This window comes from Pelodiscus sinensis, chromosome 1 (assembly GCF_049634645.1).
Source record: "Pelodiscus sinensis isolate JC-2024 chromosome 1, ASM4963464v1, whole genome shotgun sequence".
NCBI classification, from domain to species: Eukaryota; Metazoa; Chordata; order Testudines; family Trionychidae; genus Pelodiscus; species Pelodiscus sinensis.
This window is the reverse complement of record NC_134711.1, coordinates 108,307,893-108,330,915: the sequence shown is the minus strand read 5'-3', so window position 1 is coordinate 108,330,915 and position 23,023 is coordinate 108,307,893. Positions and strand designations below refer to the sequence as shown.

At 42.4% G+C, this 23,023-nt stretch overlaps 1 protein-coding gene across 8 annotated transcripts in view; it reads right to left on the bottom strand.

The window, feature by feature from the left end:
* The window catches only part of ERC1 (ELKS/RAB6-interacting/CAST family member 1), a 507,898-nt gene that overhangs the window by 330,871 nt on the left and 154,004 nt on the right, over nt 1-23,023 (bottom strand). For all 8 annotated transcript variants that reach the window (XM_075941054.1, XM_075941075.1, XM_075941087.1 and 5 more), the window contains 3 exons: nt 19,497-19,634; nt 17,876-18,016; nt 16,251-16,391 (listed from right to left, as the gene is read on the bottom strand). In XM_075941054.1, the coding sequence (XP_075797169.1) occupies nt 16,251-16,391; nt 17,876-18,016; nt 19,497-19,634 (420 nt within the window). The remainder of the gene's footprint in view (nt 1-16,250; nt 16,392-17,875; nt 18,017-19,496; nt 19,635-23,023) is intronic.

The window sequence follows — 23,023 nt, the reverse complement described above, 5'->3', positions numbered from 1 at the left end:
CTGGCAAAAGACAGTGTTCAACAAAACTGGTGACCTTGATCTTTATTTTCATTGAATCCCAGTTTGTCCCCCATATCCAGATCACAAACACCTGCAATGGAATGTATGTGTGTGCAATCAAAAGAATATCAGCCACAAAACTCAACAATAATTCTGGTGTGTGTTTATACACAAATAGATTTTCACTAAACACTGTCAAAACCAGTAGAGATCACACGCCCTAAGAGGTCTAAAAATATAATTAATATAAAAAAGCCCTAGAAAAATCTTTGATGCAAAGCATCTTGGATAGTGTGTTTTACAAGGTGAAGACCTTATTTCCTAAGCAGAGGTCTACAGCTAAATTAAGATAGCATCACCAGGAATAATGTTACCTATTGCTATTATTTAATACTTCCTTGCTGTGATTTAATCAGCATAAGAACGGCCATACTGGATCAGACTAAAGGTCCTGTCCCAGAGAGAGGGAACAGAACAGGTAATCCTCACATGATTCCTGTTACCTATTTACAGACAAACAGAAGCTAGGGACACCATTTGTACCCATCCTGGCTAACAGCTATTGATGGACCCAACCTCCATGAATCCATCTAGCTTTTTTTTGAAACCTGTTAGAGTCCTAGTCTTCACCACATCCTCTGGCAAAGAGTTCCACAGGTTGACTCTGCACAGCATGAAGAAAAACTTCCTTTTGTTTGTTTTAAACCTGCTACCTATTACTTTCATTTGGCGATCCCCTTGCTCTTATATCATGGGAATAAGTAAATAACTTTTCCTTATTCGCTTTTTACACAGCAGTCATGATTTTATAGACCTCTATCATATACCCCCTTAGTCTCCTCTTTTCTAAGATGAAAAGTCCCAATCATTTTAATCTCTCTTCATATGGGACCCATTCCAAACCCCTCATAATTTTTGTTGCCCTTTTCTGAACCATTTCCAATGCTAATATACCTTTTTTGAGATTAGACGACCACATCTGTACCCAGTATTCAAGACGTGGTGTACCATGGTTTTATATAGAGGCAATAAGATATTTTCCGTCTTATTCTCAATCCCTTTTTTAATGATTCCTAACACTCTATTTGCTTTTTTGACTACCGTTGCACATTGAGTGGATGTTTTCAGAGAACTACCCACAAAGACTCCAAGATCTCTCTTGAGTAGTTATAGCTAAATTAGTCCAATCATACTGTATGTATAGTTCAGATTATTTTTTCCAATGTGCATTACTTTACATTTATCAACTTTAAATTTCATTTGCCATTTTGTTGCCCGATCACTTAGTTTGGTGAGATCTTTTTGAAGCTCTTCACAGTCCACTTTGGTCTTAACTATCATGTGCAGTTTGGTATCATCTTCAAATTTTGCCACCTCACTGTTCTCTAGGTCATAAATAAATAAGTGGACCAGGACTGGCCCCAGGACAGACCCTTGGGGGACCCTGTTAGTTGCCTCTCTCCACTAAGAAAACTTACCATTTATTCCTACCTTTTGTTTCCTGTCTTTTAACCAGTTATCAATCCACGAAAGGACCTTCCATGACAACTTATTTTACTTGACTTTCCCTCAACAAATTCTGTTAATCTATGTTCATCTACCTTTCAATGCACTGATGTGAGTGTTTAACCAGAGATTAACCAGAATGCTTTTTTGCACAAGATTCCTATATTGTGTGGAAATTCTATTGCAATCTTGCTGTGACAATGCACAGACAGGAACGATGATAGCAATGCTACAGGATGCCACAAGGAACTGACATGAAGGGAAACAAAAGGGTTGTACCACATCTAACTGTCCAAGTGGAAAGTGAAGCTAAGCAAATGTAGCAAAAAAGTACAAGCATCTCAAGACTATTTTGAGTACTGCTGCTCAGGCACTTGAAACCTCCTTCGCCCACCTATATTTTCTCACCCACTACCAAAATCTCACCAAAAAGAATTTCTATTTGTCCAGGAATATAAAAGCACAAGTGAATATGCATGCAACACATACAAAAACAAATGGGGCTGGCAATGGTCCTCCTGTTTGTCAGGGAACTTACTGGCTTGGATGGATGGCTCAATAAAACTTCAGGTTGCTAAAGGGAGATAAAAGGAAGGGGAAATTGGGAAAAAAGGAAGAGTGAGAGAGAAAAACAGATGTAACAAGAAAACGATTTAAAGACAGATGTAAATATTCATTTATTACAGCTCTTAAAATTATGGGTTTTAGTAATAACAACTTTGAAATAGTACAAAATTTGATGATTTAAATCTTGGCATTATCAAAGCCAAGGTTTTACCCCAATATTCACTCCCCCTCTCTTTCCAGCTGTTTCTACCCAACCCTCACTTTGCTGTCTTATGCTGTACTCAGATTTACAGATGACAAGTCATACAGCTTAACAGATTGGGTAGAACTTTTACTTCTAATACCTCATATAGATTAATTATCAAACAGGTAAATATTTCATGAGATTATCTTAAAAATAACAAACCAATGGTGAACACAGTTGATGGAAAAGAAAAATTATAGAAAGCCTCATTTCCACAGTAACCAGTCTCTAGTTTTCCTTCCTTGGTTGGAGAGTCGAGCCCATTAAACCTGTTTTGGGTTTTTTGTTGTTGTTTTTTTAAATGAATCACTGCTACTGAAATTACTATGCTATGAATGAAATGCAACATTTTCCCCCAATCTACAAGCCTGTCTGTAAGATTTCTAGTCATAACCAGAAAGTCTTTCACAAAGAAAAGCCATAGAACCCAAATCGGACTAAATGTACTCAGATTCTGGGAAACCCACAATTTGGATGAACACTTCACAATCTTATGACTTTACATATTCTCTCTCCCTGGAAAGATATTATACCCTTTAACTGGAAGCAAGGACATCATAGCAGCAGAGAATACCACAAGTATGCCCAAGCATTGACCTAATAACTTTGAAGGGGATTTTCCTGTCATAGAGCTAGCGTTAGCATTCTCCTCTGGTGCAAAACCTCTAAAACTGGTCTGGATTGGGAAATTGGCTACAACTATGGTAGAGGATTTGCTCCTCTTGGACCGGATTCTATTGTTAGGGCTACCTAAGACAACAAAAATCACTTCATATATAGGAACAATGAGTAGTCCTATGGAACCTTAGAAACAAACAAATATATATATATAGTATCACGAGCTTTTGTGGGCAAAATCCACTTGATCAGATGAGCTGGAGTGGAGCTCATCTTTTTTTTAATTATAATTTCTCTCTCCACTTAAGTTCATCTCATCTGAAGAACTTGGTTTTGTCCAAGAAAGCTCATGATACTATATCTATATAACTATATCTATAACTAAGACGGCTACCCCACTGAAACTTTTATTCATACACAGGAGTAAGGCAAGAGGCAGGAGAAGCTGGAAAAGAGAACACTCAGAACTAAGGAAAAAAGATTATCACTTGAACATATATAAGGAGGAGGCATATATATTTGAAAGTTAAATTTTCTAAAGGTGCTATGCACAGTTCTGCAGAGGCAAAAAATTCTGAAGAGAAACTTTTGGACCAAAGCCCCATAATACCTATCACCTATCCTGAAGCTTCAGCTGCTTTCATCCCAGTAATTATGAAGACCTAGTCAATTAGCCTAGTTCACTGGACATGCAAAATCAACAGAGACACATGATGCCCTTTCAGTATTCAGAAGTTCCTGCACTATTTCTTTTTCCTCACGTTTTTTTTAATCCAAACTGTTAAACATCTCAACAGTTCTCAGTATAGCAGTGAATGACAGCAGAGGGATTAGAGTGTTCAGAATACAGAGATCTGTATAGTCGCAGGATCATTATTGAAATACAAGGATACAGTGATTATGGAAATAGCTGCATTCAGACAAACTATCACTGTCACCCAAAGAGAGTACAAGAAACCAGACAGAATAAGAGTAACCGTTAAGGAAACAAACAGAAACCATGAAAATCAGAGTTTATGACGGGGTGGGGAAGAGGCTGCCAGCAGGCTGAATCTGGCCCTCCAAGCCACCAGATCCAGCCCGCGGCCACCTTGTTGGAACCCTTAGGCAGAAAACAGCTCACACTTTGAAAGCCATCTGTTCTCCATTCTGGTTGCAAAAGCTCTTAGCTCCTATTGGCAATCTTAGTTTCTGGCCAATAGGAGCTGAGATTTTTTGCTGGGAGCAGGGGCAGCGTAGTAAGCCTTCTCCCTTCTTCCTCAATCACCTCGCTCTCCCCCTCCCCCTCATGCCCAGAGCATAGCCACATGCAGCAACAAACAGCTTGCAGCAGACAGTCTGCCTCAGGTTTCTGCTGGTAAATGTATCCTAGCCAGAGTCTGCCTCTGGCACAGCAGCCCCCGCCCCTCCATATACCCAAGCCCTCTACCCCCTCCTGTACCCATATCCCCTCCCAGATTTGGCACCCCAATTCCCCGCCCCAGATCACAATCCCCTCCTATCCTAGATCACATCCCAAAATCCTTCATCCCAGTGCCCTTCCCTAGGTCACAACTGTCTCCTTCACGCAAACTCCCGCCCAGGCCCCATTTTCCCTCCTGCAGCAGGCGGCCGAAGCTGGAGTTGCCCCACCCAGCGGACATGCACCTGTGCCCTGGAGCTACAGCAGCCATAAAAAGTTGATTGAGACACACTCATATGGAGTTTTCATGTAGCACAAGATAAGTGTGGTTCTACTCTCAGCAAAAGGTGATGGAGAAAAGGGTGCCACAACTCCTACAGATGCCATTACAGATCACAATGTCTTTTATAAGCCTGACAGAAATGTAGCCGTGTTAGTCTAGTGTAGCTGAAACAAAATACCTAGTCCAGTATTTTGTTTTATAAGCCTGTTTACCTAGCTATAGTAATTAACACTATCTTAGCTCCCAACACTACCACAAGTTACTAAAGTGGATTTATGAAATGTAGTTTTTAAATGTTTTTTAATCAGAGCTGGTTTATGTATTTTTAACTATTTTACATACACAAAAAAGAGACTAAGCCATCCTGAAAACATGAAATTGTTTTAATGGCCATTTGAATAGCACTTAAGGGAAAAAATAGGGTTTAAGAAAGATTCACATATAAGGTTGCTCTTTCATACATTCACAGGGAAAGCTACCCAATTACAGTTTCTTAAGTCTGTATTCAAGCAGACTTAAGCACTACTTCTTTGATATAAAAATTCAGTGCTGCTGAGTGAAAGGAAATGTGCCAGCTGCTAGGAACACCTTTTAGGAAAAGCAGCAATTCTTTTCACAGCATGAAAGGAATGCAATTGCACAAAAAGAAATGATGATAGAGAACCCACAACACAACCAGATACTTAAAATAAAACCCAGAGAACAAATTCATTCCAGGCATAGCTCAATAAAGCTCAAGAAATAACTTTGTAAGGAGGGTGCTTTTTCATAGTTAATAATTGCACAAGTGCTTCAGTATGCAGCAAGTCATTGGACTACAGAAGCAGAGGTATATCTGGGTTCATGGTATACTCCAGACGGAATTTGGAATAAAAATATTGAAAACTCTTCACACATTTTAAATTTTTGCATATTTTATTTGTCAAACCAACACAATACGATTATACTATTTTTAATTAAATTTTAATTATTCTGAAATAAATTACTGAAACGACTGAGATAGGAATGATTATATTGTTATTGTATTATTGTGTTATTTTGACAAATGAAATATGCACAACTTTGCAGAATTTTAAAATTTAAAATTTTTACCGCAGGATTCCCTGAAAAGTACCAGGGTTTTGTCTGACATGATCTGGATATGGGCAACTCTGTGGATGGCTGGGGGGAAGCTGGATGCACATGGATATGGTGAGAGGTTCTGGGTGTAGGGGAAGTAGTACAACTGATTTCTTTATACTTGACTGAAAATACAATGGATTTTTTTTAATCTAGCTTTTGATCTGATTCAAAGTCTCTTTATATCATTCTGAGCTACCCCTTATATAGACTTTTCCCCCTAAAGCTTCTATCCAGTATAGGAATCTCTAAAATGGAGAGTAAGTACAAGCAACTTCCCAGGAAATAAAAAGTGGTATCATTAGGGATGTAAAGTCTTGTTTAATCAGTTAACCAGTTAAATGTTAAGTTTAACCAGTTAACTGATTAAATGGGGGCAGGTGTGCCACGCTCAGGAGCTGGCTCCAGAACCCTTGCTTGGCTGCTGGCTCCCACCCCACGTGGCATGGGAGTCAGCAGCCTCTCATGGGGCCAGAAACAGCAGTCAGGGCAGGGGGTGGAAGAGGAGTGTGAGGGCAGGGGGTCGAGGAGGAGTGTCAGCTCCTGGGAGTTGGCAGCCTCGCACAGGCCCAGAAGTGGCAGCCTCATCTGACTGTTTGCATGTAGCACTGGAGGCAAAGTAGGGATGTGAATGGTTAACTGGTAAACTGATGGGGGCTGGAGTAGTTTCCCTCATCTCCACACACAGAGGGCTGGCTCCAGCCTCATGGGGCACTATAGACAGCAATGCTCCAGCCCAGCTGGGGCAGCTCCTGTCTGCGGCAGGCCCAATTTGGGCATACAACAGGAAGGCGTGCTCTAGCCTGGCCAAAGCAGCCCCTATCTGCAGTGGGAAAGGCTGCTCCAGCCCACCCCCCCCCCCCTTAAACTGGTTAACCAGTTAAACATTACATTTAACCAGTTAGCCACATAAACAGGATTTTACATCCCTAATAAAAACATCCTGGTTATTGTAGAATTGTGACACTACCTTTGGGATGAAAACTGGATACGAGTGCAGTTGGACCCTGTCCTGAAGAAGATTGTGTATGGGGGTTCCAAAGTAAGGACCATAACTTCCAAGAGCCTTCTAGCAAGGTAATGGCCACCAGGAAGGTAACTTTCCAGGACAAGAGAAGTAGACAGCATGTTGCCAAGGGTTTGAATGTAGGACCTCTAAGCCTTGACAATACGGGGTCGAAGCTGCAAGGTGGAATCAGCTGTCCCACCAGTGGCTACAGCCTGTCCAGCCTCTTGAGAAAAGGACTACAGAGCAAATTTACAAGATGGAGTTGACATTCACCTATGGGTGAAAAACTGATTGCAACCAGGTGGACTCTAAGGCTGTGTCTAGACTACATGCCTCTATCGTCAGAGGCATGTAGATTAAACACATAGGCAAAGGCAAATGAAGCCGCGATTTAAATGATCGCGGCTTCATTTACATTTATATGGCTGCCGCGCTGAGCCGACAAACAGCTGATCAGCTGTTTGTCCACTCAGCGCGCTAGTCTGGATGCTCCCCTGCTGACATCAAAGCCCTTTGTCGGCAGCCCCGTTATTCCTCGTGGGATGAGGTTTACCGGGGCTGCCGACAAAGGGCTTTGATGTCGGCAGGGGAGCGTCCAGACTAGCGCGCCGAGCGGACAAAAAGCTGATCAGCTGTTTGTCGGCTCAGCGCGGCGGCCATGTAAATGTAAATGAAGCCGCGATCATTTAAATCGCGGCTTCATTTGCCTTTGCCAAAAAAACAAATCTACATGCCTCTGCCGACAGAGGCATGTAGTTTAGATGTACCCTAATTGAAGACACCAATGGTCCATACTGCTTCAAGTGCATCAAAAAGTCCAGAATACACCATAATGATGCTTACATGGGCAAGAACCCTTTCACCACTGACCAGGTCGAGAATTTTTTCCATTTTGCCTGGTATGTGGCCCTGGTGGATGGCTCTCTGCTCCCCAGAACTTTTGGAACAGGATGTGAGCATGCTAGCTTCAAGGGATTCCATTTCCAAGCTGTGAAATGGAGGGACTCAGGTTTCATGTGAATCAGAAATCCATGAACCTTGGAGATGAGATCTGAAAGCAGAAGTACAGCGTCTGGCGTTTCCACTGACAGGTCCAGAAAGATGGTGAATTGCTGTTAGTGAGATCAAGCTGCAGACACCAAGATCAGAGTTGTTCCTTCCTCTTCGGTCTTCAGCAGGACCTTGTACTACTTTTTAAGTAGTAAAAACCCTATCCCTGGGTTCCAGAGGAACCTCCTTTACCATACCCACTTATGGGAGCATTTGCACTCCTTGGAGTAGAAGCTGGTTTTGAAAACAGTCTCTGAAAAGGGATGAGGATATGGGTCAAAAAATACCTGGAGGGTGGATCCAGGCACTGTCCTGGTACACTGTTCTTAGGCATACTCTCAAAAAGGACTGCTTAGACCCAGACGCCTGGTGAGCCTTGGGACCATAAGCTGATATGGGCTGGAGAGTAGGCCTTGTTTTGAAATTCCTGTTTTGCCTTCTACTGTAACCCTACCTTGACTGAGGCTGGTAGAAACAAGGTAATGGTGGGCACTTACAGGGCTTCCTCAATTATGCTCGGGTATGTAGTGCAATGGACTTTTGCATAGCCTTTAAATACCTTCAAGCTGTGGAGCTTAGAATATTTCTTCTTTGAAAAGAGACACACATCCTCAAAAGGAAGGTCCTGAATGAAGCTGCAATTCATATGTGAGGGCTGAGGCTGAGAGCCATGAGCTCTTCCTCATGACCATAGCCATAGCCTTTTGTACACTGGAGTCCACCTAATCCACCGGTTCTCAAACTTTTTGGGCTCTGGAGCCCTTTACATGCGTATAAATTTATGCGGCGCCCCAGCGGTCCACTGATTGTGTGTGTTGTACTTATCGATATTTCCAGTTTGTCAACCTTGCGGAGCCTCTGGAGATGTCTCACGGAGCCCTGGGACTCCGCAGAGCATAGTTTGAGAAACAGTGACCTAATCCAATGCTGCTTGAAAGGACGCTTTTGCCACATCTCTATCCTCCTCAATTAGAGTCAAGAGAAAGTTACTCACCTTATGCAGAAACAAGGGTTCTTCGAAATACATGTCCCTGTGGGGTGCTCCACTATAGGTGTCGGGTTGTCCTGGCGCAGCAGATCGGCATTTTCCCTAGCATTAGCTCACCGGGCTGCACATGCACACTAGTCTCCTCATGCTGTGCACACTTTTGTCTTCATGTGCACAGCCCAGTTCCCACCAATTCCTCATGTACACCCGAGTATCTGAAAAATATGTATAGAACAGGGACTCTGAAAGAGAGGAGAAGGGTGGGTAGTGGAGCACCCACGGGGACATAAATCTCAAAGAACCATCATTATTGCATACGGTGAGTAACTTCCTCTTCTTCTTCGAGTGATGTCCCGTAGATGCTCCACTGTAGGTGACTTTGTGGCAACACTTGGGAACACAAAGTAGGCAGGTCTTGGAGTCACTGTTTAATGGCTGTTGACAGCACTGCCAAGGCTACTAAGGAATCATTAGTAAGGTGTTGAGAGATAGCATAATGCTCCATGAAGGTATGGTTTGAGGACCATGTAGCTGCACTGCAAATGTCCCATGGGAAATCCCCATGCAGGAAAGCTGTGGATGTTGCCTCGGCTCTTGTGGAATGTGCCCTTGGGAGCCCCAGGAAGTGGCTTGTTTCAAATGGCTTAGCATTGGGTAATGCAAGATAGTATGAGTCTCGATATGTGCTGCCATGAAATCAGATCTCCCTTGGAGTGCTCCAGCATGGAAACTAGTAATCATTGTAACCTAAGAAAGAACTGGGTTCTACCTATGTATAACGAAAGCGCTCTTTGTACATCCAGGGTATGAGGGATAGAATCCTCCTGAGATGAGTGTGGCTTAGGATAAAATGATGGAAGAACTATTGATTCGTTGACTTGCAAATTGAAGCAAATGGGGGTTGGGTAAGAGTATCTAGCACCAGACAGTGGTGCCCTATGCCATGGGTTAAGGTTGTACAAGCCCCTGATGAATCTCTTTGTAACAGGGTGTGGGAATACTGAAAAGCCATCTATGGTGTGGCAAAGGCAGTGATTGCTGCAAGATGTACTCTAAGAGAAACCAGGGCTAAGGCAGATTGCTTTAGGAGAAGGATATAGTCTAAAAGGTCATCTAACGGGACTCAGTATAGATTGAATTATTTGTTGTTACACCAGGACACAAATCTGCACCATGTTGGAAGGTAGGTGGAGCATGTGGTGCGCTTTCTACTATGCATCAATACTTGTTTAAATGGTCCAAGCACAACATTTTGGATTCTTGGAACCAACAAGGAGCCAGGCTGCCAGGTGCAGAAAATGGGGTTGAGGGTGCAGGAGAATCCTGTGGTCCTGGCTCAATAGATTGTGATTTTGGGGGAGAGGATAAGGTGGTTGGGAAGAAATCCGAGAGAGATAAACCATATCTGCCAGGCCCAGGAGGGGGCTATGAGTATTACTTTCACCCTGTCTATGCTGATCGTCTCGAGAATTCTTGGGGTGAGAGGGGTTGGTAAGAATGTATAAAGTAAAGGACCCCTCCAGTTGAGAAAAAAGGTGTCTCCCAGTGATGCAGGGCCAATTCCAGCAGTACTGTGGGCACTTGGCATTCTCATGGGGGGCAAACAGGTCTATCTGGGGAAAGCCCCAATGACAGAAGATAGGTTGAAGCACTTGGCGATTTAACACCCACTCATGATCTGGTGCAAAGTGCCTGCTCAACACATCCACTGTGGCATTGTTGATGCCAGGTAGATATGATGCAACCAAGGTTATTTGGTTGTGGATGCATCAATTCCATAAACATGCTGCTTCAGCGCCCAAAGAAAGGGACAGGGTGCCGCCCTGACAATTGATATAATACATTATTGTCACACTGTCCATAAGTATCCTGACAGCAGTGTTGCAAATGCGCATACGGAAATACTTAACAGGCATTGGCAACTGCTCTTAATTCCAAAAGACTTATGTGGAAAGCTGTTTCTTGGCCAGACCTCTGAACCTGAGCAAGATGATTGTCCAAGTGCATACTCCATCCAAGGAGAGAAGCATAGGTGGTGATTTGCAGGGATGAGGTTGTAGCGGAGCGTGCCACTGTATTGGCAACATGTAGGGTCAAATGGAGGGCGGCGCAAGTAGTGGTATAGCCTTCGTGGACAATACACTTGAGGATAAGCCTTTTATTATCATCAGGTAGGTGAGTTCAGTGAGTTTGAAATAAGTATCAAAATCATGAATCGCTAGCTGGGCCAACTAATTTTCAATACAAAGTTGTAGGGTCGATGATGAATACATTTTCCTACCAAAGAGGTCCATGCGTTTACATTCTTTGCTGCAGTGTTCTTATACTATGGTAATTTAGACCTCTGTTGGGTTGCTTCCACCGTTAAGGACTTTGATTGGGGGTGGGAAAATACAAAGTCCATGCCTTTGGCAGGGACAAAGCAGTTCTTGTCAGCCCATTTGTTGGTGGACAGGGCAGAAGCTGAGGTCTATCAGATTTCCTCCATCACTTCCATTAAGGTCTCATCGACAGGCAATGCAATTATGGCCCATTGGGAAGATGAGAGGTTTCTGAGGAGACGGTGATGTTTCTCCTGTACGTCAATCAACTGGACCTCCTGACTAGCAGCTACCCTTTCAAACAATCCTGAAACCGCTTCAGGCTGTCGGTAGGTGAAGTATCACCTGGAATCACTGCCTTGTCTGGGGACGAGGAGGACTGGTCAGAGGGTGGGGTATCAGGCTGTTCCTCATGCTCGGATACTTGTCCCTCTAACTCTGGTTGTTGAGGAGGAGAGGTACTCGCATGAGGTAGTGTGATGGGGTGGAAGAAATTGCAGACCGGTGTCTCAAGGCAGAATGGTAACAGCATGGTGATCAGTGTCTGGAATAGGCCAGTGGATAATGGTATTGTGTCATCCAAAGGGGCAGATGGTCATAAGAGTACACATGCTTGTAATACTCATAGTATGACCATATGGGGGAGGAGTGTCTAGAAGAAAATACACTGCTACAAATCCTTGTGGAACTCGGTGTGTGTTGATAATGTCAGAGACCTAGGAGATTTCACTGAGCCTCTTGAAGAAGGAGGAGGAGATAAAGACATCTGCCTGGTCACGGCACCGCAAGAGGATACATGATATGGTGCCGGAGGTTGCGAGGAGACTGATCTATGGTGTCTCCTGTGACTACGTATCTTGTCTGGCTGTGGAATGCATTGGTGATGGTTAGAGTGGTGCTGGCGAGAATGTTAACGAATCTCTATGGATAGAAATTCCATGCTTCAATAAGAAGAATATAGCAGAAGGGATCTATTATGGACCACATGACCAGGACAGTGATAGTGACTATGAAATGCTAAGGGAGATTAGAGAGGCTATCAAAAGAAAGAACTCAATAATAGTGGGGGATTTCAATTATCCCCATATTGACTGGGTACATGTCACCTCAGGACAAATTGCAGAGACAAAATGTCTTGATACCTTAAATAACTGCTTCTTGGAGCAGCTGGTACAGGAACCCACAAGGGGAGAGGCAATTCTCGATTTCATCCTGAGTGGAGCACGGGATCTGGTTCAAGAGGTAAATATAACTGGATTGCTTGGAAATAGTGACCATAGCGTAATTAAATTTAACATAATTAAATTTAAAAATTTTTCCTATGGTGGGGAAAACACCTCAGCAGCCCAACACTGTAGCATTTAATTTCAGAAAGGGGGAACTAACTAACTTCCTCATTTTTGTGTAAACAAAAATTAAAAGGTACAGTGACAAAAGTAAAATCTCTGCAAGCTGCATGGAAACTTTTCCAAGACACCATAATAGAGGCTCAACTTCAATGTATACCCCAAATTAAAAAACACAGTAAGAGAACCAAAGAAGTGCCACCGCGGCTTAACAACCAGGTAAAAGAAGCAGGCGCAGATAAAAAGATATCTTTTAAAAAGCAGAATGCAAATCCTAGTGAGGAAAATAGACAGGACAATAAACTTTGTAAAATTAAGTGTAAAAATATAATAAGAAAAGCCAGAAAGAAGTTTGAAGAACAGCTAACCAGAAACTCAAAAAGTAATAGTAAATGTTTTTTAGGTACATCAGAAGCAGGAAGCTGGCTAAACAATCATTGGGGCCCTTGGACGATGGAGATGCTAAAGAAGCACTCCAAGATGATAAAGACATAGCAGAAAAGCTGAATGAATTATTTGCTTCAGTCCCCATAGCTGAGGATATTAGGGAGATTCCCAAATCTGAGCCATTCTTTTTAGGAGACAAATCCAAGGAATTGCCTCAGATTGAGGTGTCATTAGAGGTGGTTTTAGAACAAACTGATAAACTGAACAGTAACAAGTCACCAAGACCAAATGGCATTCACCCAAGAGTTCTGAAAGAACTCAAATGGGAAATTGCAGAACTATTAACTGTGGTTTGCAACTTATCCTTTAAATCGGCTTCCGGACCTAATGACTGAAAGATAGCTAATGTGATACCAATATTTAAAAAGGGCCTAGAGGTGATCCTAGCAATTACAAACCAGTAAGTCTAGCATCAGTACCAGGCAAATTAGTTGAAATTATAGTGAAGAATAAAATAGTCAGGCATGTGGATGAATATAATTTATTTGGGGAAAGTCAACATGATTTCTGTAAAGGGAAATGATGCCTTACTACTCTGCTAGAACTCTTTGAGGGGGTCAACAAACAGGTGGACAGGGGGGATCCAGTAGATATAGTATACTTAGATTTCCAGAAAGCCTTTGAAAAGGTTCCTCACCAAAGGCTCTTAAGTAAAGTAAGTTGTCATGGAAGGTCCTTTCATGGATTGATAACTAGTTAAAAGACAGGAAACAAAGGGTAGGAATAAACGGTAAGTTTTCTGAGTGGAGAGAGGCAACTAACAGTATCCCCCAAGGATCTATCCTGGGACCCATCCTCTTCAACTTATTTATTAATGATCTAGAGGAAGCAGTAAACAGTTAAGTGGCAAAATTTGCAGATGATACCAAACTGCTAAACGTAGTTAAGACCAAAGCAGATTATGAAGAACTTCAAAAAGATCTAACCAAACTAAGTGATTGGGCAACAAAATGGCAAATGAAATTTAATGTGGATAAATGTAAAGTAATGCACATTGGAAAAAATAATCCCAACTATATGTCCAATATGATGGGGACTAATTTAGCTACAACTACTCAAGAGAAATATCTTGCAGTAATAGTGGATAGTTCTCTGAAAACATCCACTCAGTGTGCAGCACAGTCAAAAAAGCAAATAGAGTGTTAGGAATCATTAAAAAAGGGATTGAGAATAAGACTGAAAATATTGTATTGCCTCTATATAAAACCATGGTACACCCATGTCTTGAATACTGTGTACTGATATGGTTGCCTCATCTCAAAAAAGGTATATTGGCATTGGAAAAGGTTCAGAAAAGGGCAAGAAAAATTTTGAGGGGTTTGGAATGGGTCCCATATGAAGAGAAATTAAAAAGACTTGGACTTGTCAGCCTAGAAAAGAGGAGACTAAGGGGGGATATGATAGAGGTCTATAAAATCATGACTGGTATGGAAAAAGTGTATAAGAAAAAGTTATTTACTTATTCCCGCAATAAAAGAACTAAGGGTCACCAAATGAAATTAATAGGCAGCAGGTTTAAAACAAACAAAAGGAAGTTTTTCTTCACTCAGCACACAGTCAACCTGTGGAGCTCCTTGCCAGAAAATGTGGTGAAGGTTAGAAATTTAACAGGGTTCAAAAAAGACCTAGGTGGAGTCATGGAGATTAGATCCATCAATGGCTATTTGCCAGGATAGGTAGGAATGGTATCTCTAGCCTCAGTTTCTCTGGAGATAGGTGACAAGAGAGGGATCACATGAGGAATACCTGTTGTGATCCCTCCCTCTGAGGCATCTGGTATTGGCCACTGTCGGCAGACAGTATACTGGGCTAGATGGATCTTTGGTCTGACCCCGTATGACCATTCTTATCCTAAATTGTAGGGTGAAAGGAGAGCGTACTTTGCAGCCTAAGATATCTAGCCACTTATGTTCTTTGTCTCACAGTGCAGACTTAAATTGTGGGTGTTTTAACTTGTGATTAACTGAGACTACAACTAGCAAGTTTGGTTGGGTACGTGCAAAGAGGAAGTCCATGCCTTTTGCTGGGACAAAATATTTTCTATCCGCCCTGCGATTTGTTGGGGGGGGATAGAGGCTGGAGTTTGCCAAAGCACCTCTGAAGATAACTTCATTAATGGGTAAGGCTATCTTTGACAATGCCGTGAGTTGTAATATCGTAAGTAATTTGTATTGTTTGTCTTGAATCTCTTGGAGTATAATGTCCTGTAATTGAGCCACCCGTTTAAATAATTCTTGGAATTGTTTTGGTCATCTACCGGTGAAGAGGGCGATACCTGAAAAACTTCCTCATCTCGTCTAGTGGATCTGGGAGCATGTGAGGACTCTCTGAGTCCGAGTAAGGTGAGTTGTTATTGTCATTAGAGTCAGCTTGTGTTATCATCACTGAGGGTGGGTGAGATGGCAAGGAATGCCCAGATGTAATTGGGGAGCGTGTAGCCGTGTACTGTGGCAATGCCGATGCTGTATCTCTTGGGTGGTAGGCATGGGAAGAACACAATCGATACGCATGTCATGGTTCCCAAGGGAGGCTGAAATTGTGGAGGATACATCCACAGCTGGCTAAGCCACGGGAGATGCTGTTGTAGGGAATAATCCTGATATGAATGCCAGGAAGCCACTGATCCCGATGGGGATGAGTGGCATGATGAAAATCTATTCCTCTGCCTGCTACCATAGTCAGTTTTTGGTGACAGGAGCATAGGAGAGTGGGGAGCTCTTTCTGGCTTGTGGCTGTGCACATTAGCATGAGACAACACTGAGGAGTGAGATGAACAAGCTCCTGGTATCAGAGGTGTACCCAGCTGTGGGGATTTTTACAAATGACACGTCTTACGTGACACCATCTTATGCTCCAGTGCAGGAGTGCATTTGGGTTCAGGCTGCCCACGGACGCCTTCTTTTCAGGTTAACGTTGAAACTATTATTAACTGACTAAACTGTGAAGTATTACTAAGCTAACTATGCGATTCACTTTGTTTTCCTGTCAGAAAAGAAAAGCACTGCTCTGACTCCGTCCTTCAGCTGAGGACTGTAGAAAAGGAAGTGAGGGGGCTCGCGCCACATGCACACTCAACAAATAGCACGAGCATGAGGCAGAGTGCGCGCAGCGCGGCGCGAAGGGCACTGGTCACCAAAAATCTCCAATCAGCGGCGCAAGGACATACCGAGACCTGAGTGGAGCACCCACTGGGACACCACTCAAAGAATAAAGGAATCTAACAATCCCACCTGGTGCACGTTGAAGCCACCAACCTCAGGACCTGATCGGCACCAAACCAGAGAATTTGCTGGACCACGTAAATTAGGGGAATAATCATGTCAATTGGGGAAATAAGTTTGAATTTTAACCTTCTTCAGCTGAGTTTCCATTTTCAGACACTCTTCCTTCTTCTGTTCCAAAGCAATTTCCAGCGTTTTAAGCCTGGAGTCCTTCTTTAGTCCTGAAGATGCCAGAGATGAGGCATGTTCCTTCAGATCCAACAAGGTAGCCTAAAACAAACAAGCAGAACACAACTGCTATTGGGTAAACAAACATTAGACACAAGACTATGACTTTAAAATGTTTTTGTCTTTGTTTTCCTGCCACTTGCATACACAATATTCTGGTTCCCACTTTGTAAAATGACCTAGGACAGCTTGTTTCAGTTCAGAGTCTCTGGATAAAGATCACCACCAAGTCAAAACTCCTTTAAAACTCAGTTGCAAAGACATGACAGAAGATTTCAACCACCGTATCTTCAATTAGATGATGTTCCTGTTTCTATAATGATAGCCCTTAGGGTGTGGAACTCAATAACCCCATCCCCCCATCCCACTTTCTCCATAGTTGTATTTATTTTTATATATATATTTGTGTGTGTGTGTGTGTGTTTGCATTGTTTTAATTATAGTAATAGGGGTTTTAAAATAAAATTGTAGGTAGACGTAAACTTATAATCACTACAGATGAATGAAGTTTATAATTCTGCTAATGCAATTATATTCATTAGTCTGTATATAGAGACATGACATTACACTCCATTTTATCAACAGCAAGATGGCTCTTCACATCCGCAAGAACTACCATTATAACTTCTATAAAGTTGCAAAAGATGCAGCAAAATCTATAGGAAGAACCTTCACTGTGAATTCTCCATACCCACATATTTGAGCTGTCTGAGCTCTTTACTCCTTATACATATTGATAAGATGGTATATATCTTGCAAGAAGTGGGGAAGATGCTACTTGCTCTGCCTAATGACTAGTTTCACGTCACTGTCCTGCAGCACTTCTAAACCATAGGGCAGGGGTGGCCAACCTGTTATAGGCAAAGAGCCAAAATAGTTGTGAATATAGTGCAAAGAGATGGGGGAAAAAGTTCTTGGGGGAGAGAGGGATGACTGCCCATTTAAGAAATGCATTTAGAGGCTTTTTGGCCACATCAGGCTCCCGTTGGCCAACACCATCTTGAAGACACCATTTTTAATGGCTGCGCCAGACGGCTCCCTTGTCCCAGTAAGCACAGGGAACTGGGAGCCGTTTTCAGGGCGCAGGGGTGGCTTCACGAGCTGCACTGGAGGGGAGGGGGGGGAGAGAAGAGGAAGAAGAGCCGCATGCGGCTCGCTAGCCACGGGTTGGTCACGGGTAGGCCATGGCTGCCATAGAGTCAATAAATCCTTCCTCTTTCAACCATCCTCTTCAGAATAGTTAATAAGCATTAGCTCTATTCCAGAATTACTGAGATCTACATAAATGCTACCAACAGCTTTACCCACTCCCAACTTGGAACACCAATGACCAAACCACATAATTGAATGGGACAAACCTTGTGAGCCATACCAAATCTTCCTGACACACTCACATGTGCTATACAAGTGTCTCTTCACTGAGCTCATGTGCTGCAGAACCAAATACATAGAACATACTCCTCCCTCCCCACACACCCATCACAATAAATGAACACTAGAGTAAGGGTAATTTTGTTAGCATTAACCTCTTTCTCTGAGAGATCTCCTTGCAAGAGGCTGACTTTTTCTTTCAGGTCCTTAAGATCTTTTTTGTAGTTGTCAATCTCCTCTTGTTTTTCTCGCTCATCCCTGTCCCGTTGCTCCTTCAGGCGCTCAATAGTCCGCTCCTGACAAAAGAGCACAATACCCACTGATGAAAACCCCTTTGAATCATCTTAACAGGTAAAATTTTGCCTGTATCTGAGAAGATATCATATTGCATCTCTGCTTAATAGTTTATGGGGAGAAAGTATGCAGAATATTACTGGACCTCTCTCCTCTCTTCCAACAAGAAGATACCTTGTAAATTCTCGTTTCATAACTAACAAGTCCAAGGTGGTTTGTTACTGCAATCTCTCCAACCACCAAAAGTTCAGTATTATTACAATGTAACCTCATTTATCCAGCTGCTGACTAAACTAAGTTCAGTCAAGTCGCCTGACAGCAAGAAGCACCATACATTGCACTCTTTATTTATTCAAATCCTATTTTTTCAAAGATTACAGATGCAGACAGAAAGAGATACAACATACAAGACGTGAGACATAAAACCAAAGTGGGAAAGAGACAGGCAATAGAAACAATTATTTTGTAAACCAAGTTTCAAAAGATGCTCTTCAAGCCTGAAAGCTAAAGTTATGCAAGAGCATTCTTTTAAAAAAAATAAACCCCAACAGCAGGCAAAAACACCAATAAAGTGTTGTATTCAGAGTACGACAGACTGAAGGGGCCATGTACCTGAAGGAACAGATGCAAAATATGCAGTAATGCTAAAGAGTTCCCCAGTAAGAGCAAAACAGACCCAGCTGCTCCCTCAGTCAATAACCCCCTGCTATGCAAAAGTGAAAAAGCATAGGACAGCAAAGAAAGGAGACAGGATTGCAGTAACATCAAGACCACTGAGTTTTATGTAATTTAATTTACAGAACCAAAAATACAAGGTTCAGATAATGAACTTAAAAACTACTGTGAAAGATGAGAGAAGAAAAAAGACAAATAAGACATCAGACAATCTGAAAAGGGGAAGAATCCAGAGCCTGTAACCTGGAATATATAATCCAGTAGCAGCATTAAAGATGTACTATAGCCAAAGAGGACAGCTCAAGCGATACTATACAAAGATCTATGCATAATTAGCACAGTACAAGAAGCAGCAATTCTTTTCATACAGAGTTATATGATGGTCCTAATTAGTGAGGTAGCAACATGAGGCGTAACTCCCTACAAAATGCCATTTTAAAGACTTTATGCTACAGAAATCCCTCACCCTAAGTGCTATCCTTAGCCTATGTATTAAACACCATACTGCTGCCTTAAATCAGATTAGACCTGTCAACAGCACATGGCTAGCTAGTCAAAGTATCTTAAAATGCCTTCTAGTGAAAAATCCATTAGGCCTAACAGCAGCTTTTCCGACTGAATCAACAGCATCCAGATGGAGAACCTTACTTCTAGAGCCACTAGAGAATAGTGAATGTCCAGCTACGCTGCAAAAAGATATCTCTTCTGTTACCTAGAAATCAAGGCAGTGCTGAAGAAGTTTGGAATTACAGATATGAATAGCAGAATGAATGTTGGATTTAAAGGACTTGTGTCCTTCACACTCACTTTCTCTGCAAGTGCTTCTTCCAGTGTGGTCAAGGCAGTGTCAGTGTTTGTAGTATCAGCCTGTAGAGATTTTACGCGATCCTTCAGACTACTCATCTGTTTTTCTTTGTCTCTTAACTGCTCCTGGAGATTTTCAATCTTAATTAAGGAAAGACAATTAAGAAGAGTATGAATGAAAAAGTTTAATGGTATACAAAGCTTTATGACAGGGGTGGGGAACCTTGTTTGGGCTGTGGGCCGCTGACACACAGAAAAATCAGTTGGGGGCCACACACAAATGAAAAGAAAAAACTGCTCACTGATGTGGCCCCCAACTGAGGAAAAAGACTCTGCACATTCCCCTTGCACATCAGAATCTGGGGGGGGAGGGAGGAGCCTACTAGATTTTGTGGAATCCAGCCCCACAGTGGGCAGCAGAGTGGCTGGAGTGCCAGCACGGGCTCCCCAATGCTGGAGGGGACCCTGAGTCTCGCAGGCTGGATTGAGGCCAGCCGCACCCAAGCCTGAGGTTCTTAGGAGAAATATACAACTATTAAAACATCAATATGAGTGTTCAGTGTTAAGCAAAGGGAATACCCTATGGTTTCAAAGTCACATGTAGGGACCTGTCTCCTACAATCCTATATCAACATATAAAATACAAATACAATGGTAACAAATATCATCCAAGAACTAGAGGACAAAGAGTTTATGAGGAGAGAAAGGGAGCAATATTTTTAATATCTAGGAAAGAGAACTATGAGCAAGAGCACAGTGTAAAAATACTTTCAAAGTAACAATGTCAATGAAGGGACACAATTATTCACAATCTTGGAAAATAACAGTAGGTATTAATGTACTGAAAGAAAAAAAAGGAAAAGTTAATTTTGACAATATTTTCAGTAATACCAAAAGTAACTGAGCAACTAAATAAACTACAAAGAGAACTGTTCAAAGGACCACCACTACAGATTCCAAAGAACTGAACATTAGTGGGTGAACATTTAGTGAGTAGCGTTGAGTAGTTCAAGAATTCTTTCTGGACATAAATGGGAGGCACTTGGCTATGTATTCCATCATCTGAAAGTTTAGAAGGCAAAGAAGTTTACACGCATTGTCCTCCCATCTCAAAACACACATACACACACAAAACCAGCAGATCTCCTTGCATAGGAGACTAGGAAAACCATTTTTATTATAAATGAGAGAAATCAAAGTATTAACAATTGATATGCAGCTAAGTTTATGCTTAGAATTTAAATGTGAGCAGAACACGTCACCTAAGAATATATTTTAAAGAGAGAGACACACATATATAAAATATTACACTAATGTAACTTGCTGGCAACAGAAGTATGAAAATACTGGCCATTTCCCCTTCTTTAAACTCCTTTGTTTAGATTAATTCTTTATTAGTATCTGCTTGAAATACTAGTGACACCTGGGGGTTAAACAGCATTAGCTTCAAAATGAATTCTTAGAGGTTCTGAAAGAAAAGCTTCTTTTGATAGGTTCTTACAGATGCCATTGCAGCTCAGTTGAGCTAAGTAAAATCAGTGGTTCACATGACCCCCCATCTCTGCACCCAGTAGGGCCACCAGCCACCCAGGGCAAGGTTGGGGAGACAACGCCACAACCCCAGAAGAGGCAGGGTCAAGGGCAATCAGTCCTTAGCACGGCCCAGGCCACAACACTGCTTCCTCCCAGCCATGCTCCAGAGCTGGAGCAAGGGCACGGTGCAGCCACAGAGCAATTTGCCTGCCCCAGTAGCAATTGAGCAGCCACCACCAGCTTCCTCAAGGCTGGAGCTGCAGCCCACCATACAGCCCATGACTGCTTTCAGCCTCATGAGCTTTCCAAGTTCTGTCAGCTGTCTAGACAGGCCATTTAAATAGCCAAAGATGAAAATACACTACAAAGAGATGTGGGAGCTATTCTTAGATGCCTGTTTACTTCTGGGGGAAAAACTCTGTGAAGATTCCAAACAAAGTTGGATATGCAGCACACACGGACACTTTTAGCTCTGAGCAAGGTACTGCAAGAGAGACACAGCTAAGAAACCAAACACAGACATATGTTAACCAGCTGGCCAGGGCAGGACGCAAACTGAAAGGCACATGTGCATTTTTATGTGTAATTTATTTATTAGTCTGACTAGTGTCATGCGATTTCTCAGCCATACTGTAACTTTTGGCTACTGCATCCCCTAATTACTTCAGAATTATCTTCCTGCATTTACAAAAACCGAGTCATACACATAGTACAAAATATATTTCTAAGCAAAAAAAAAAAAAAAAAGTTACACCTCAAAACAGTTGATTGTCTCCATTACACTGTAGATGACTCCCAAGCTGTTCTCAAATTGGTGGGGCTTCAAGTCTCATTGAAAGAGGGGCTATATTTATTTTTTTTACCATCTTCCCTTGTGCAGTACTTAGTGCTTCATAAACACTGTGAATTGAAGAGCACTTTGCTGCACTACAAATATTCAGAATAGGGACATGTTCCACAAATTCTGCAGAAACTGAACACCTCCTATAATGGAGTTCACTCTCCTGTCACAAGCACTCCCCAGCCAAGCGTGAGTGCCTGTGCTCTTTTTCTTTTTGTGGTGGCTCTTCAGTGACTCAGCCCTCCAGTCAAGTCACACACAGTCTGTTAAAACAAAGTGAACCCCTTCTAAGGTAAAGTCCAACATGGTCTCTCTCAGCGCCCTCTACTGTCTTTCAGATTGTTCCTGCTCCAGAATACAGTGTGCCCCAACGTTCCTTCCCTGGATGCAACACTTTTACCCTTTTAGGGCCTTTCTGGTCCCAGCTCTTCAGCTGGGTCACTTTAGTTCATGTCCCCACCCCCACTCCTGCGACACCTTACCATGCAGACTAATGGGGACCCTCACAACCCTAGTGACTAATGGGAGTTGGGGAGAACACGGTCCCAGCCTCTACTCCAAGCCCCAACCCAGGTTCCATATATATAACAGCATTCTGCAATGTCTCTTTAAGTAACTGTTGTTATAACTCCCTAGGCCACTTTCCCATGACCTCAGCATCTTCTTCACGCTTACTTCAGGGCTTTGTGCCAGTGGACTCCGAGCAGCCTGACCTTCATCTGCTCACCTCTAGCTCCAACAAATAACTGACCTTGTTCAGGCCCTGAAGCTCCCCTTATACTGATTCCTGCTTGGCTGTTTCCCCACAACACACCCCCAAGGCAAAAAAACCAACAACAAATGGTCTGGTAGCACTTTATAGACTAACAAAACATGTAGATGGTATCATGAGCTTTCGTGGGCACAGTGCACTTTTTCAGATGACTGGAGTTATGAGTTGGGGATATGAGAACTCAAAATAAATAGGAGAGGGGAAGGGGAGAGAAAAAAAAGGGAAGGGGGTGTGAGACAGAGCATCATTAAGTATCTGGAGAATGGGTACTTAAACCTAAGCAGATAAAAATCAAAGTCAATTGATAGATTCCTAAGACAGGAAGGATTCCACTCAGAGAGCTGTTAGCACCTTCAGTGGTTATTAAGTAGGTAGTGTCCTAGT